This window comes from Polypterus senegalus, chromosome 17 (assembly GCF_016835505.1).
Source record: "Polypterus senegalus isolate Bchr_013 chromosome 17, ASM1683550v1, whole genome shotgun sequence".
In the NCBI taxonomy this organism is placed as follows: Eukaryota; Metazoa; Chordata; class Cladistia; order Polypteriformes; family Polypteridae; genus Polypterus; species Polypterus senegalus.
Window position 1 is genome coordinate 55,964,677 of NC_053170.1, and position 18,779 is coordinate 55,983,455.

The 18,779-nt window shown below is 35.9% G+C and overlaps 1 protein-coding gene across 1 annotated transcript in view; it reads left to right on the forward strand.

Moving 5' to 3' along the window:
• Positions 1-18,779, forward strand: part of csmd2 (CUB and Sushi multiple domains 2) — a 967,861-nt gene that overhangs the window by 408,982 nt on the left and 540,100 nt on the right. Inside the window, exon 7 of the mRNA XM_039739491.1 lies at positions 13,457-13,664. Within this exon, the coding sequence (XP_039595425.1) occupies positions 13,457-13,664 (208 nt within the window). The remainder of the gene's footprint in view (positions 1-13,456; positions 13,665-18,779) is intronic.

Consider the following 18,779-nt stretch of genomic DNA (forward strand, 5'->3'; position numbering starts at 1 on the left):
AACCATAAAAATGAAACACTTTTGTTTAAACAAAAAAAATAAATTATTGGTGTGCAAATGTGATCAGTCTTTGAGTTTATATTAGGCTGACACCCCAAGTAGAGTCAGTTCTTGACCAGTATTTCTGCCTTGTGACCCTGAACTGGAGTTAAGCAGGTTGGAGAGTAATGGAAGGGATTTGTTTAGCCTTCATAAGAGTGACAAATTATGAAATATTGCCTTTCTGTTTTAGTTCCATTATTTTATGTAGACAACAAAATATATGAGTTAGAAAATGACTGTATGAAGTTTGGGGAAATTAATTTTTGTTTATAGTATTTACTTCATCAAAGACAGTTATCAAATTTTTGTTTATGAAATATTTTTGTAACAATAAGTCCTATTTAAAAATAACAAAGATAATAAAATGTAACTATATGTATGAGTAGAGTACATAAAATGCACGTTTTTAACAGCATTATAATGTAGCTAAAACCAGTCCAAATAGGCTTGAGATGAATGAAATAGCTTTCAACTCAAATTGCATCAACTGATGTACAATTGTTAGTGGTGGGTTATGGAGAATGCATGACTAATTGTTGTTTATATTTCTTAAGCATACATTTTTTAAATTAAGTAGATGATAGAGAGTTAAAGTCTATTTTGGAGTCACCCTTCACTCATAAGAACATAAGAAATTTGATAAGCAAGAGGAGACCATTCAGTCCATCAAGCCTGTTTGTTTAGCTAATAGCTAAACTGTCCCATTATCTCATCCTGATTCTTCTTAAAGGTTGTCAAGGTTTCTGCTTCAACTACATGTCTCAGAAGTTTGTTCCAGTGTCCCACAACTCTTTGCATAAACAGTGGCTTCAGGGCTTCAGAGATAAATGCACTTACACTTAATTTCCACCAATGTCCTTGTGTATGTGATTCACCCTTAAGCTGAACAGCAAGCAGCGGACTTGACAAAGAATCTAATGGAGTTTCAATAACTTGTAATGGGGATCTGGTTATTGGAGGTGTAAATGTGGAAAATATACAAGTTAAAAATAACCGCTGTCAAGGTAAATTAGAAGGAGTAAATTATTGAGGTTGCTCAAAATGTGTGTCTGTTTTAAAATGACTTTGAAAATCAAAGTGGAAGTTTATGAAATTTCAAAATTTGCACAGCTTACTGAATTTGAAATGAAAACCCAACTTCCTTGACAGATTTCTCTGAAGAATAAATGTACCAAATTTCTATTAAATTGGTCCACTAGAGCAATGCAGACAGACAGGCATTTTATGCCAGCACACCAAAACATGAAGAAATGGTAGACGTAAAGTCAATTGATACTTTTGCGAGTTGTTAAAGAGAGACGTGGAGGTTGTGAATGACTTCAATGACAGTGGTGATTTATATTCCAAATATGCAAGGATGCATCTAGTGTGCTTTTAAATAAATGAGGACTTTGGAGTTTATTAGGAAAAAAAATACAATTCCTTCAGGCAAGCTGTTTCTTAAATTACCTAATTACTAGTTTCCTGATCCTATCATAGATTAACTTTAAAGACAGCGGAAAATTTACACTTCAAATAATTACTGATATGAGTGTGGACATTATTAATATCAGAGTGTTTCTTGAAATTCAGTTTCATCTGTGCTGCTAGACACTGGCTGAAGAGTCCAGCCTTATAGAGCAATGTAAGCAGTTAAAACTTTTGTACCAGATCTATTCCACTATGTTTTTTGCATCCTACAGGAGTAGTAGTCAGGGAACATTATTTAAGAATTGCACTTTAAATTCATGTGGGCAAGGTCCCAGAATTGTCCTTCCTATGCTGCTTAAAGGTAGATGTATGAGTGTTGTTTGTATGCTTAAGGAATTTCAGTTTTGCTGAAGCAAGATAGAAACAAAGGTCAGCTAGCTGCCGGGCTCCTGCCTGCCGTTTAGCAGACATCATGAGCTCCCCAGGGCCCACTGTGTTGAGGGCTTTCGACCTGGCTTGCCTTGTTAATCGCCTGTCTCACCCAATTGGCTTTCTTTCAGCACTAGCATATATCACACTGTTCATAATATACAGAACCTCTAACATTGGCCCTCACAAAGATTTTTTAATAAAATGAAAGTTAACATGTTTTTTTTTCTCCTTTCTTTGTGAAAGAAGGTTATATGTATAGAACATGTTAGAAAGATTCAATCAAATTCAAGATGTACAAAGTAATACATTAAAAATAAACACATTTTTCCTTATCTGTAGACGTGGACAATTTTGTTGGTACCTTTACAGCTAATTGAAAAAGTGCTATACGAATCCTGAAAAGTGATTAACTGAAAAGCAATTGTCTCATGTATACCTGCACATGTCATCGAGTAAAGCAAAACAAGTGTAAAAAGAGATAAAGTTTTGCTTATTCTACAAAGATATTCTAAAATGGCCTGGACACATTTGTTAATACCCCTAGAAAAGATCATAAATTGGATTAGAGTAATTTTTTCAACTAGCTGATTTCTTTAATTAGTATTACACATGCCTTCAATCTTGCAATCAATTATTCGGCCTATTTAAATGGAGAAAAGTAGTCACTTTGCTGTTTGGTATCATTGTGTTTCCCTCACTGAACACAAACCAGTGTAAGAAAAGGAAAGAGTTGTCTGAAGAGATCAGAAAGAAAATAATGGACAAGCATGTTGATGGCCAAGGGTAGCTATAAGACCATCTCCAAGCAGCTTGATGTTCCTGTAACAGTTGCAAATATTTATAAGAACTTTAAGGTACTGTAGTCAGCCTTCTTGGACACAGGCACAAGAGGAAAATCAACCCAAGAATGGCTAGAAGGATAGTGAGAATGCTAGATAAAAAGGCGAGGACAACTTCCAAATAAAGCTGAACTCCAAAGTCAAGGTCCATCAGTGTCTGATTGCATCATCCATTGCTTTTTGAGTAATAGTGGGCTCAATGGAAGAAGATCCAGGAGGACTCAACTGTTGAAAGAAAAACAAAATGCCAGACTGGAAATTTCTGAAATTCATATTGACAAACCACAATGCTTCTGGGACAATGCCCTTTGGATAGCTGAGGCAAAACTGGAGCTTCTTGGCAAGTCACATCAGCTCAATGTGGACAGACACAAAAAATGAAGCTTACAAAGAAAATACCAGAAAACCTACTGTTGCTGCCTTGAGTCTGTGCACGGAACAATGAAATCTTAAGGCTATCGTGACATTCTGGAATGAAACATAATGCTCAGTGTCAGAAAGCTCTCTCTCAGTCACAGGTTTTGGATCCTCTAACAGGATAATGCCCCAAAACACACAGCTAAAAGCACTCAAGAATGGCAAAGAACAAAACGTTAAACTATCCAGCAGCAGCCTACTATTAGCTCTGATTTGAATCCTATAGAACATCTATGGAAAGAACTGAAACATGCAGTCTGGTGAAGGCACCCTTCAAACTTGATACAGCAGGATCTGTTTGCTCAGAGACAGTTGGCCAAACTACCTGTTGACAGGTTCCGAAGACTCATTGAGAGCAACAGGAATCTCTTGTTTGGTGTGATTGCTTCTAAGAGTTATGCAACAAAATATTAGGTTAATGATCTCATCATTTTTGTCCATACCATTTTCATTTGTGTTGTTTGAAATAATCTGTTGAATCAAAACTCTAAACCAAAGTCTGATTTTTGTTAAATATAGAATCAATAATGATTGTTGCCAATTACATTTGTCAGTTTTAAGTTATTTCAGAGACAGTTGTGGGTTCTTTCTTCGTGGAGGAGATATAAAGTGTCAATGAAGGCAGATTTCTGAGAACATCTAAAAAGGACTGTCAATGATCCTGATGTTGGAAACGGTTACAGATTCCCCAGGTTATAGTCAAGCAGAGAATACATAAATGGACACAATTCACCATCACTTAGTTTATCCAGGAGTGGTCATCAAATTATACAAATCCTAAAAGTAAATGCTGCAGAAAGTTAACAAGGAGTACCTACAGAAGGTGCAGCAGGGATAATTAAAATACTGGATTACAACATTGTATGTGGAAAGATGGAGGGAACTTTTAAGATTTTAAGATAGAGAAGAATTTTCAAAACATTTTGCCCATGGATAAGATGAAGGTTAACACTGCATTACAAAAAAGGAGCCTATTCCCAATTTTAAATAAAAGATTTAGACTTTTGACTTCTCATAGATACTGTGAAACAATGAATTATAGAATTATGCTGGTAAAATATGAGTAAAATAATGTCAGGTAATCTGTGTGAGGGTTAAATTCTGCAGAATGTGGCACTTGTGGTTTTTCTCTCAACCGCGGCAAGGCATGCACAGTTGAGACAACTCTCATGGCTGGCACCTGTACTTTAAACTGATTATTCTTCAACTCTTTTTGAAATATGCTACATTCTAGAACTCCTGCTGAGGGTTTCTGCAGCATGGAGTAGAGCATGCCTACAAAATGACAACCTCTTAAACAGCCATTGAAACTGGAAAATAACATAGCTGGCCGCTGGGTGAAATGAACAAAGAGAAGACAAAAATGGAGTGGATCACTTACCTTGGAAATGTCCACCAATGGCTATCATTGTCAAATTTGACACTTTTTGGGAGAAAGACAATGTGCTCTGTTATGCCAAATAGAAGAGATCCTTTTCTAAAACAATTAGATCTGCACTTCTCAGGGCTTTTCTGTGGTGCCCACTTACAACACATCTGCATATAACAATATTTTAGCAGTGGCTTCAGGCTGATATAAAGTAAATGTCGGTTGTCATTCTGAGACATTACTTATTGCACTACTGCATGAAGAGCTTCACATCTGAAATACTGCAAAAATTCCAAAAAGATAAAAAAAAAAAAAAAATCATGTTTTTGACAAAATGTAAAACAAATGTAAAGATATATTTTATTTTAATCCTAAAATGTAGAAAAGATGTCATATTTATAATTCATTGCATTTCTTAAGTTGGAATATTTAAAGTTACCAGTCATAAGCTCAGAAAGAAAAAGTGCATACATTACATTAAAGTTTTTTGTGGTCATATATTTTTTGCAGACTTATTTAAATATTAAGACTTGTTCTAGGTTGAAAAGAGGTTACATGGGCCAAACGTTTCATTTTAAATATTTATAACAAGACAAGGGGAGTGGGAATGTTGATTCAAAAAGCAGTCTCTTTGGTAGCTACTGAGATAATAATCAACCTTGAATGGCAGTATATTATGGCAGAGGTGAAGTTAAAGTACATTTATTCCTGCAAATATGCTATATATGAAAAAAATTTGAATAATAAGAAAATTCATGTTTATAGTTCCAATAAAGAGCTTTCATAAGCTTACAATACCAGAATATTGTATAATATACCCTACTTTAATGGATTATCCACAACACCAGATACAATGCTTAAAACTGCCTTGATAATTTCACATTTTGTCAAGGATCGCAACCTACGAGATGCAAGAAGATTCTCTGCCTATTTCTAAGACAATATTCTTATTTTTCCTGCCCTTGCATCAGTGTTACTTACACACTAACTGCTTCTAATTAAGAAAACCTATTGCCTTCTCACATCTTCAGTTTTCAGTTCAGTTTATTTTTGTATAGTGCTTTTCGCAAAATTTAGGCACTGAGCACTGTGACAAGTTTTCAGGTAAAAGTGCAAGTATAGATTCTACAAATTGCAGAATACAGAATTAGTTCACATAAAGACAAAGGTGTGTTTAAAACACACAAAGCAAAGTAGGAACCAATTAACATAAACAGAAGCTAACAATATGTATCCATTAATGAATTGTTGAACAATGGCCAGATGACAATGGAGGAGTGAAAAACAATAACTCAACTCAGCCGTGTTTCTCTAGACAATAAACCATGCCATACCGCGGTCAATTGTAAGAGAGAAAATCAAAGACAAAGTCAGACATATTCACAGTCCTGGAGACCTTGGCCAACTAGTTGCCTATCCTGTCTCCTGGGCATTCTGTAGTGGAGTATGTGCTGGGCCATCAAATCTGATGAAAGAATCTTTCCATCCAATGAGTAAAATGCTTCTAGTATCTGGGATGACTTTTCCGTGGCCTGGAGAACAGCTTGGCAGTGGAGCAGTGGCACCAAGTGCCACATCAAGATACTGAGAAGAGAAACAGAATAGTTAATGACAGCTTTTAATTATTGTATTACTTATATTTTTGTACAGTTGACTAACAAACAGAGATGCAGTATGTACAGCTAATGAACAGTTCCAGTCAGGGAATCCTGGAATAAAGTAGTGAGTCTTCAGTCTGGATTTAAAACTGACTGAAGGGGCATCTCTTATGTTAGCAGGTAGGTCACTGCACAGCTTTGGGGCCCAGTAACTAAAACCTCAAAGTCCCACTGTTATTTTATTAATCCTTGGATATCTTAATAGGCTGGCACCTTGAGATCTAAATTTGCACTCTGATTTGTAAGTAATAAGTTTATATAGGTAAGTAGGGCATTGGATATTTCAAGCTTTATATGTTACAAGAAGGATTTTGAAATCTGCCCTAAACTTAACTGGGAGCCAGTGTAAGGACTTGAGAACTGGAGTTATGTGTTCGTACTCTCTGGTTCTTGTAATAATTCTTGCAGCAGCACTTTGAGTTAATCTTAAAAACTAAGAGGTCTTTTTAATGTCTGACCATGTACCTCTTATTCTAAAACTTTAATCATTATGCTTCTCTGATAATGCACAGTTTGGAGATTTAACCTATTAACACTAGTTGATGAAGATTTTATTAAAATAATTCCTACAGTACATAGAATTATATTTAATTTTCTACACAAATCAACATTTTAATAGAAAGTGTTATGCTTTATTATGATTTTTAAATTACATTTTTTATATTTGTTACATTTTCTGCTATGTTCATAATTGTATATTTTTTGTTTAACACACCTCCGTCTTTGTGTTTTGTTGTTAGGCCACCTTGCCATCACTCCTTCTGAGCCTTCTCTGTGGTTATAATAGGCCAGAGCTAAATTAGCTCAATTGAGGGAATCATTGCTTTTGTTTTGAATTATTGTGAGCACTGCTATTTTATTTGTATTTTTCTGGTTTCTCTGAGTTTCTTGCTTCTGTTTAAGGATTATGATTTTGGAATAGTGTTTTTGGGACTTGTTTTTTGGTAGGATTACATTTTAGGCAACTCCTTCTTTCCCCTTTTGCTTTGATTAGCATTTTGCATTCTTTTCTATTTTTGTCAAATAATTCCTTTAGTTACAAAAATTCTTTGTTTGCTCTTTTCTACATAAGCTGAGGGTTGATTGTTATCCACCCTCTTGTATGGCAAAATTGCCATAGTTTGAAACATTTCATGTTATTTTGCCATTGCCCCATGTTTGGGACTTGTTACTCCAAAGCCTACTGGTCATAGTTCTGTGTAAGCTGGAATGGATGAAGCCCCTGGCCAGCTTTGTTGCTATAGTATATTTTGGAGGCCTCACCACCATTTCAACTTGTAGTTGACTTCAGTAAAGAACAGAAGCTAAAGTATATTCAATGGTATCTATAGGAAACAAATATGATTGAGGGGGCAAAGCATTTCATTAAAAGTCATCAGAACGAATTACTGGTCTATTTAAAATTACTTATATACTATATATGCAAGCTCTCCCACTGCTGCAGTTTACAAAAAAAGGTTGTCATCATGGGAAAGGTGCTATATAAATAATATATATTATTATCTCTCTATTATAATAAAAAAAAACCTTGGGTCGAGTCATGATCTTCTTGGAAGACACTTTGACGTCCCACGAGACAAAGTAGTGAGACAAAAGGACAGCTGCTGTACAGACTTTTACATGATCGACGAGCTCCGCGACAAGCAGAACACGCAGCATCCAGCAGCTGATCCGTCCACATCTCCATAGCGTACCCTGCCCTGCCAACCCTCCCCACAATGTGAGCGGCAAAGACGCAAAGTGGCTGGCTTGTAGCGCAGGGGAGGAGGTGGGCAAGCGAAGCGAACAGGGGGCTTGGCCCCCTAGTTATTATTAACAAATAAAAAATCAAAGTAACTCATTTGCAAGTCAACTTCTCTCATTATAAACACAGAGGAAAGGAAAATATTTGACCTTAAGCAGTGCATAATAAAGAATTCTGAAACAAAATGTTAGAGAATAGCAATGCAGGTACAACAAAAGTTTGCAAAGACTTAGGACTAACTGATGCAGTTAAGTAATACTATAACATTTTATACCCACATCAGGGTCATTGCAGCAACTGCAAAAACAACTGTATTTTAATTTAGCTTGATTAGTATTAGATATTTTTAGGAAACCAGAAAAGAAAACACATTTCCAAAAATACTAAGCTAGGCATTATTACCATTTTTTCCTCTTGAATTTTGCAATCCGTGGACTAATTTCACTGTTGAACAGCAATGTCAGGATCCTGCTGAAAATTGTATCAAAAAGTAATACAAAAAGATCAAACCAGATTTGCTAAAAGCAGATATTATCTAGCCCTCAATGACTGATTTGTATTGATATGCACTCCTAGTCCTGCAGTTTTGTGGATTCCTTAAGTGTTCAAAACAGCTTTTGATCAAATTGAATGGAGATGACTGTTTATTAGGCTATGCAAGATTGGGTTTAGACCCAACATATGTGCATGAATTGGGTTATTATAACCCAATCCAGAAGTTTCTTTTGGAAGTAATAATTTACAATAAATGTTTTATCTGAGAACACAGAACTAGAAATGCCTGTCGGTTATCATCAAAGATTTTTATAATGACTATTGAACTACTGGTTATATGAAACCTCTACAAACAACCAGAGGTTAAATAAGAGTGAAGGACTTGATCAAAAAATATCCCATTATGCTGCATACATAGTTCTCTGTGGTGTATTAATGATCCATTTTCCTCATTGTTTCTGGTATTGAATCTATTCCAGAAATTCTATAGTATAAGAGTGTACTGCTCCCAGAAAAATGGGTTCCATGTTGAGATTAAGCTGAATCATCTTTGACAGATTGTCTCAGAGCTGTTCAATTAGCCTAGAGATATTATAAAAAATATTTAAATTCAATTCCAAAGTATTCCTATATCTTGCTATACTGTGTATTTGAAAGGTCCTTTTTTAATCAATATGTCATTAAGTTGAAATACGAAAAGGAAAAGTGCAAAAAAGACAAAGTAGCACTACTTAATTTACACCATTGTTACTGGGTCATGACTATATGTACTTTAAAAAGATGAAAGTAAGTAGAAAAAAATAAAACTGAACCTTCCCAGTTGTTGTCTACCTAATTCTGCGTATGAAATGTCCCAACACTGCACTCTGTGTGGGATAAATTGGACAAATACTCCACCAAAGAATGAATTTACACAAGTTCTACATTAAGCAAGGCAATAGGGATGTTCCTATAGGAGCCCATTTCAGCAACGATGGACACTGTGAGAAGGACTTTAAAGACACACTGCTTATGGGCAACTTCAAAGCACAGCAAGAGAGAGAGGAATGGGAAGTTAAACTCATGCTAAAATGTAACATATTACATTGTGGGTTAAATTGAGACCAGTTATGAGAATTATTTACATCGCTCTAACTGATCCACATTGTAAGGAAAACTGATCAAAAACTTCAAAGGACTGCTGGAAATTTATCTTATCAAAAGATCTTGACTATACTTTCTTCTCCTCTTCTGCTAAGTGAATCTTAGGCTGGAGAGGTCTGTTAATTTTTTACATTGAAGATGACCCACTTAGGTTTTCCAATGCTATCTCTGTCCTAAAGTCTATCTAAACACAGGGAGCCTGCCTGAAGAAGGGGCCTCAGTTGCCTTGAAAGCATGCATATTGTAATCTGTTCAGTTAGCCAATAAAAGGTGTCATTTTGCCTGACTTCTCATGGCATATAATGTTGGAATGAAATAAATAAGGTGGACCTCCATTAAGCCTTTTTAATGTCTCAGTATTAAGAGGGAGTACTGTATATTTTTCACAAAGCTCCTTAAATTAGGTAGCACATGTCTACTGATATTTGATTTCATATAGAGCATAGATGTACAGAAGTAGTACTAATAGATTTATTGTTTTTTTCTGTCTACTTCATTGTTATGCAAATATTTAAATTAAAAGAAAAAGGAATATGAGTCATGCATTATACCTTAACACATGATTAAATCTAGAATTGAACACTAAAATACAAAAAAGGTAACCCTAAGAATGTTCAGGAGCGAGAGGTTTATGCAAATTTCCCAAAATATTTTTTAGTAAAATTAGTTCTTTAAAAGCAAATAGGTCAAAACATCCCAAGCCAAATTTTGTAGAGCAGATCATCAGGTACATAAATATTTAGAGGTGTTCTTACTACAGTATATACTTTTCATAATGACAGATTTTTAAAGTTACAAAAAAAATAATAAGTTTTGGTGCATTTCTTCATATTGCCTTTAAGGAATTTATTGAATTCTGAAAACCGCACTTTTTTCTCTCTTGCCCCTGTTTATGCTGCCTTGCAAAATATAAAGAAATATTCACTTACAACACAAAAAACAGATCATACTTTAAATACTCAGTTTTACATTTTGCCTTTAGTTTAGCAAAATCTAAAATTAGGTTTTTATACAGAACATTTTGTTCCATAATCCTGTAATCTACTGTGGATGTTCCTATATAAATGTCAGGTTCTGCTTAGGATTTTTATTTCATGCTAATCACATTTTGAAGCACCCTGTCCAGATGCTCCCAAAATATTTAATAAATAACTACTACAAAAGTTATCGAAGAAAGTTTATAACTTAACATACAATTTACAGTTTCTTTGGTAATTATTGCTTTCGCCCTGGGCTTTGTTGCACCTCAGCAGCATTTTTTTTTTAATTACTGTTTATTTGTGTTGTTTTCTATATTTTAGCAATCTAAATGGCATTAATACCTCAAATGATTTAAATTTTATTCATTATTAATTATTACATTATTAATTATTTATTTTATATAAAATGACAGAGATTTGCAGGAAGCTGTAGAATATGCAGGAATTGAACAATCATTTTTTAGGAGTAAATACATAAGTAAATAATAGGTCAGATTTACTTGTACCTTTAGAGGATGATTCCTGTCAAAATTTTTAAGCATCTTTTAAAACATTGAATGCCAGACAGTGAAGAGATGAACAACCCTTTTTCAAATGGTCTGACAAATCTCGACTGGGAGCATGGGTGATGATGACTGCATTTGGTTAGGCTGATTTAGTATTAACCAGTAAACCCGGTTCTGTAAAGAATCGCAAATCCAAGAATGGCAATCACTTTCTGTTCCCTCCGGAGAGATGAAAAATCATGCAGGGTGGGAGTGTCCTGGGAATGTTTTAATTTAATTAAATGAATATAGTTGTACTAAAATTAACCAATTTATCCATCCATCCATTTTCAAACCCGCTGAATCCGAATACAGGGTCACGGGGGTCCGCTGGAGCCAATCCCAGCCAACACAGGGCACAAGGCAGGAACCAATCCAGGGCAGGGTGCCAACCCACCGCAGGACACACACAAACACACCCACACACCAAGCACACACTAGGGCCAATTTAGAATCGCCAATCCACCTAACCTGCATGTCTTTGGATTGTGGGAGGAAACCGGAGCGCCCGGAGGAAACCCACGCAGACACGGGGAGAACATGCAAACTCCACGCAGGGAGGACCCGGGAAGCGAACCCGTGTCTCCTAACTGCGAGGCAGCAGCGCTACCACTGTGCCACTGTGCCACCGTGCCGCCCTTAACCAATTTATTAAAACTAAAATTGAAATTTAATTGTTATATCATTTAAGTCCAAAATGTCTTTGAGTTGCTGTACTCATAAGTAAAAAAAATATCGGAGTGCAAAGGTTTAAATGAAGTAAATTGGAAACAAAAAATTCATAAAATGGCAAATTCAAAATAGTTAATCAAAAGTTTCCTTATAAACAACATTTTAGGTAAAGATGGTTTCCAGTCCTTGAATCAGCTCTGCCTGGTATGGAGTAGTTAAAACCTTCACTTTAACGTCACACGAACGCCGAACTCTTGAAAAGGCAACATAAAGTTGTCCATGTCCAAATACAGGCTCAGATAGGTAAATCCCTACTTTGTCCATGGTTTGTCCTTGGAGTTTCCTCTGATATTCCTTGTGATGAACAATTGCGCAAGCCTTCCAAACGCTTCTCTTATTGTTCTGTTGTCTCGTTTGCACACCTATCCGATACCTTTTTGGAGCCGTGCCTCTTTTGTTTCTGGTGTTTCAGAAGCATTTTGTAGATGCCTTCGTTCATTGTTTTTATCCATTTGGGCTTATTTTTGTATTTCCGATCGTTGAGCTCTTTCTTTTTGGAGCCGTGACTCTTTTGTTTCTGGTGTTTCAGAAGCGTGTTGTAGGCGCCTTTGTTCATTGTTTTTATCCATGCGGTCTCGTTTTTGTTTTTCTGTGGCTGTGTCATTAGCTAGAAGTCGTTTGCTGTTAGGAATCCTAATTGAACTTACTTTTAACACCGAATTACCCTAATGTGATTCAAATAAGCCACACTGACAGCTGGCACAGTGGATTAGAGCGCATTGACTGCTGGCACTGTGGAGTGGAGTAGCTGCTGGCACTTTGGAGTGGAGTAGCTGCTGGCACTGTAGAGTGGAGTACTGCTGGCACTGTGGAGTGGAGAACACTGACTGCTGGCACTATCAGTAGTCACTACTACCTCAAGTTTAAATATGTCACCATGGCAACTTGTTTGCGTGCACGCTTTACCTCAAGTTTACTTTACAGGTTGTGTTGTGTTGTTTGGGCGCCACCTACTGACTCTGGGAAGTCGCTGGGTTTGACTCTGGGAAGCCACTGGGTTTGACTCTGGGGCGCTGTGCACATGTGCTTTCGCTACCACCAAGTTCCCTGATGGTTACGGTGGCGGATTCGCATGCTGAAGTGACCATGGTGGCGGATCCCGGCTTAGAGATCTACATTACTAAACAAAGGTTGTATATGCAGTGGTGTGTGCGTTCGTATTCGGGTGGCGGTTGTATTGTGCGTGTTTGCATTCAGGCAGCGGTTGTATTGTGCACGGCTTGCTTCTGGCATCTGTACATATATACAGCCTTCGTTTAGTAATATAGTCAAAGCAAATGCTGGATGTTGCTGATCATTCAAGCTAATATAGAAATCCTACAAAATGCTAAACAGACCATTCAATTAAACAAGAACCGTGAACCATGTTTAATAATTAGTCCCTTTTTCAAGCTGCAAATCTCTTAATGATATTTAAATTATTGTGTTTCCTGTTGTGTCTTAGAGCCTGTAATATTCCAGTGTTATCTGCACTGTCCTTTAAGCCTGTTGACATTGTGGATGATGGAGATGGGACACATGGAAAAGTTATTTCCTTTAAATAATGGAAGGTCTTTATTTTAGATCTTGAGGGTACTTGTGTTGGAATGATTTTCCTCCAATAAACAGTTCTACATCTCCCCTAATTTAACTCTTTCTTGGTCCCAGCAGCAGATGATGGCTGTGGAGGAACAATGAGAGGCCAGAGTGGAGTTATTTTCTCTCCCAACTTCCCTTTGGAGTATAACAACAATGCAGACTGTACCTGGACCATACTGGCTGAACCAGGAGACACAATTGCGCTTGTCTTCTCAGACTTTCAGCTGGAGGAAGGTTATGACTTTCTGGAAATTAGCGGGACAGATGGACCAGCTTTGTGGTAAGCACATATATTCTGTTTATCTCCTTTATCATTACTGTATGCTTCTTGGTGGTTGGATTCCATTTTTTTGGCAACACAAACAAAATTTTTATAAGCCAAAAAGGTCCAAAATGAGATAGTAATATTGCATTAAAAATGGATATGGGGATGCTTTTCTGTACTTCAGGCAAACTGAACTGGAGGCAAGTTTCCTAAAAGCATTGCAATGCTTACAATGTCTTAAAGTTGATCTTAAGATCAGTCATTAATGTATAAATTATTAATTTAACCTTAACTAAAGTTGCACATTAAATCCTTCCTAAACTGGCTACCTCTTGTGCCAACTGTAGTGACAGATGGCAGTCAACTAAACAGAATACACTAAACTAACATCATGACAGTTTTCTGATCATTTGGAATACTAAACTTTATACTTGGGATGCATTTGTATGATTATATTTTATATATGTATTTTATGTTTATTTAAATTATTAATACTTTTAATAATTACACAAGTATACGCTGATAATATTTAATGTTCTATAAGTTTTGGAAAAACTGTCTTCTGCAGGTGTCTTTAATTTGATGAACACTTTTTCTGTATTGCAATTGCTTAAGAAGAGACGTGGAAAGAAAGAAAAGGGAAAGGCAGAACGGTTTGGGGAGAGGTGATCGTGTTATGATAAAGAAAATCTACTGTGACGCATATCTACTGAATTATGTATCTGAATCTCCAACTACCACTCCACGAACACAACATTCATACATTATTTATGTTTAATCCTTGCAGCTGATACCCACATACTGTATACGCCAAGCCTTGTGGAGCTTCATTACATGTACTGTAAAGGTTCTGTGCATTAAATGTACAGCAATCACAAAGGGTTTTTATGGGTTTTGTTGGAAAAGGGGCCTGGGTGTACCCACATCTGTGGGTCACTTGAGCTATTTATACAATTACCATGTTTAGTTTTTAAAGTATGATGTTATATTTGCTACATATTACTTTTCACAACAGTATTTTATGTTACTGAAAGGCCAAAGATGACACCCTATAATGAAATTACTGCCAAGAGATTGTTTTTCAGTTGATTTATTATGCTTTTTTATAGGCAACTTTGGGGACTGGGCTTAACAAAGTAGTACTATATTTCCTTGTAAAGTGGCTAATTAAAATGGTGTTGTGTAACCCACAAAAGAAGTAGCTTGCACACTACATACAGTCCTCATATGGTTACTGATTACCCTCAAGTGTCATTGATTTCAACAAACTAGATTAGTACTTTCAGCACTCTAGGAGCTGTCAGAAAACACCCTAATGACACCAGCTCTACAATGTTATTTTGTTCTTATTTAACACTTGTTCCAAACTGCAAGATGATTTGGATAAAAGAGTCTGCTAAGCAAATACATGCAAATATTAACAAATGCCACTGAGATTTTATGTTTACTATACATTTTAAATATACTGCAGTAATTGTTGGTGCTTAATTTGTTTTTTTTTTTCTTCATGTTTCACTAGTGAACTGTGCCACTTGGTGGCTTATTTTCCTGATTGATAAGAGGTTGTAAAAATGAAATCATCAATTTTACATTTAAGCTTTAATATTCATAAAAACGTGCTGAAGCAAAGAAAAAAACATTATTTTGAAGAGTTGTATTAGATAGTCTTTTGAAAATAACTTTTTAACAAAAATGCCAAAAACAGATACAGTTCCACATATTACTCTTTCTTTATCAGACAGTGCGACACAGCGACACACAGCTTCTATACTCTTGCATAACCAGACAAAATAATTTATTATGCTGAATAATCAGTACAGTAGTAAAAAAGAACAGAACATCACATTTTACAACACAGTCTATACTTCAGTCAAAATTAAGTTATGTTTTTTAACCAACCAAAGAATGTTTCCAGAACAATAAGAGACAAGGGTTAACAGTATATGTATGTAACTTATTCCATGGATTATTTGAAAGTTCCGTTTTTTTATGATTAGCAGAGCAACTTGTTTCCCAGAGCACATGCAGTTAGTTCCCAAAATGGCCTTAAGTGGTGATGTGTACATTAAATATGACGATGAATGACCTTACAAGTTTGAAAAGCTGGCAAGAAGCAATAACAAACTTCAGGTAGATTCTCTTAAACAGTTTGGGAGTGATGATGGGGTTGTTAAAGAAGTGTAGTTATTGTTGTAAGTGCAGGATTCAGACTGGCAGAAGAAGATATATTTACTTGCTTCTATCTGTGACAAGGGTGTTAGAGTTGGTAGAGATAACACAGAAAAATAAGGAGTACAACAAATACATCTACTGTAATTATCCTATTAATATGTTCTAACATATGTACTGTAAAATACATTCTTAGCAGTAAAAAAATTTTATTGCAAACGTTTGTAAGCAAGACTTGTATATTAAGAGAGAGCCGCAAGAGGTGATCTTGAACAACTCTCCAACCCAAAATGATATCAAAGGATGAAAAGTGTAAATAAAACAGACTTATTAGCAAGGGAAATAATAGATAACTGGTAGATAATAGATAACTGTGGGATAGTGAGTGCATGGCTCAGAAAAAGTGGCAGTTTTTAATAAATAAATAATTGCTTGCACTTATGGTGTGGATTGGAGCATGTGTGAGTAATCTGCTGGGAGGAAGGCTTGTCTCCAGGTTGGTGTGAGGCATGCTGGATGACCGTGCGTTGCTTTGTCTGCAGTGGCGGGCAGTCTGATCATCTCATTATCAGCATAGGGTGGCAATTGGGTGATTGCACCTGTAATCAGGAACAACCATCATGCTCGCAAGTGTACCCTCACCAGGATGAACCATTGAGACGGTAGCAGTAGGAATACATAACACCCGCACTGGGTAGAGCCATAATTGGCAGCCGTTTGAGGACAGCAGCGCTCATTGGTTGCCCTTGGATGCCGTGGGATTGGTGACGGGGATGAGATGGGTATCTGCGCCTGTTGCTCGACATCTCTCATGGCTGCCAGATCTAAATAAGATGAACTGGAGAGGTGTCAGTTTTAAAGGAAGGCACCAAGGCTTGTGGATTTTAAAACAGTTTTCTGCACTGTTTTTTTTTTAACCTCATTTTTATTTATTGGATTTTAAACTCCACTTTCACAATCACTGGGACATTTTTATTTTTTGAACATTTGTAAGCACTGCCCTTTTTGGGCACTGATTTGATTAGCTGTAATAAAAGCACTGAACACTGTTTTACCTTCCACCTTGTTTAGTGTGTGTTTGTCCTCATCTGCCCGACTCATCTAGTTACATTATTGACAGTGTTGGGTTCAAAAGGCTCTCAAAGCTGAAGTGGGAGAAAGGAGCCAACCTGCACTGTCACACTGACAGTTATTTAGATATATAGCTAGGTCACATTATTAAAGGAGGGCTTATAATTTGAAAATCTCCGGAATGTCAGAAAACAGTCGGTTGATTGATGTTCTGGAAGACATCATTTTTGACAGAGAGGTCTGGTGTACAATTAATTTTTCATCAGGTCAGCAAGACTTTGTCAAGAAGGGCTGCATGGATAATGCGCCAAAAATTCATTGAGAGGGAAAGGGAAAAATAAAAAGGTATTAATGATCTGAAAACCATTTTATCAGTAAAAACTGGATTGAAAGAATTCTAAGCTTTATAGAGGAGGTGAACTATATTGGTTTTATGTTTGTTATCTATGATAGGAAGAGAGTTTTCTCACTAGCCACACAATCCAAAGGTCTCTGTGTAGGAGAAGCATATTTGTATTAGGTCTGCTCAAAACTTAATCAGAATGTATACAGCCTGTCGACTGGCGAGAAACAATGTATTTTTTGTTATCTTCTAACTGAGCCACGTTATATCATTGGTGAATGCCCTTGCTGGTAACATTTTTTAACAGCTACTACTTTCAAATTAACCATAATGTCCGTGGAAAACATTATCCTCTACTGCTGCAGAATTAGTGATAGCAGAGATAAACTCAGCTTTAATACTCCGAATATAATATTTATGTTAAGAAATATAAATTAATGATTAATGTTCCATCATCTTTCCCATAAATAAAAATTTTGTGGGTATTACTGATCTGTTAGTTTAACCCTTTTCCTCCAACCTCCTATGTATCTGAGCAATTTTTCAGATTGCTTTTTGTTCATTTTCACCATTTTGAACATTTTTCCAGACATGCTGTTATTGAAACAATATATAGAATTATATATTATATATAATATATAGAATGACGTTATTTTTTCATCTAAAAATATAACCTAAATTCATTGTATGCTTTCTAAAATTAAATATAAAGAAAATATATTATTAATGTAATATTTTCATGCAGTCAGAAACAACAAATTTCACACCTTAGTCTGTTACCATTTCTTTCTAACATATCCTAAATTAAAATTAAAGTGAACATTAAAACAGTGAAAAAAAATCCTTCTGCAGTCTAAATATTTGGAAGTTATCTGTTAGTACATATAATGTGAATGGACAAAAGATATTTCCCATCAAGAGAGATGCTTTCCATAGAATTTGCCTGGTATTCTAGGGGCTTGCTGAGGTTCGGGAAAGTAGATTGCTTCCTGATACAAAGAATCAGTTGCCATGTTTAATAGCTTAACCCTGAGTTGTATCAGTGCTTCTTTAAGCAAACAGTGCTGAGTTTGAATGCTGATACACACATATTCTAAACTTCTTCATTTACACCAAAAATATAAAACATGTAATCTGGAATGGATTTGCACCAAACGGGTGACTTTCTTATGAATTTTCCCTTTAATTTATGGTGAAATTTTCAAACATTTTGAAAATCTCATTTAAGATTCTTCTGTCAAACATTGTTTTGCAAGTTCTCTTGTTTGTTAAGTCTTCATATACTGTTCTTAGACTGTATTAAGTAAAGTCAAATGACTTTCTCCTTTGTTAGTAGAGACTCTGGAAGCATTTGACAGTCGGTGAACAAGCTTATATTGGACTTAGGATTGCGTGTTTGGTTTTTCTATATCAAATTTAGAAACATGAAGCTTAAGTAAGTGGGCTAATGACATAGCCAGTATGTGTGTATTACAGAGATGCTTCAAACATGTAATGATAGATACTAGTGCATCCCATGGCTCTAAACTCCAGGGTCAATGTATTTC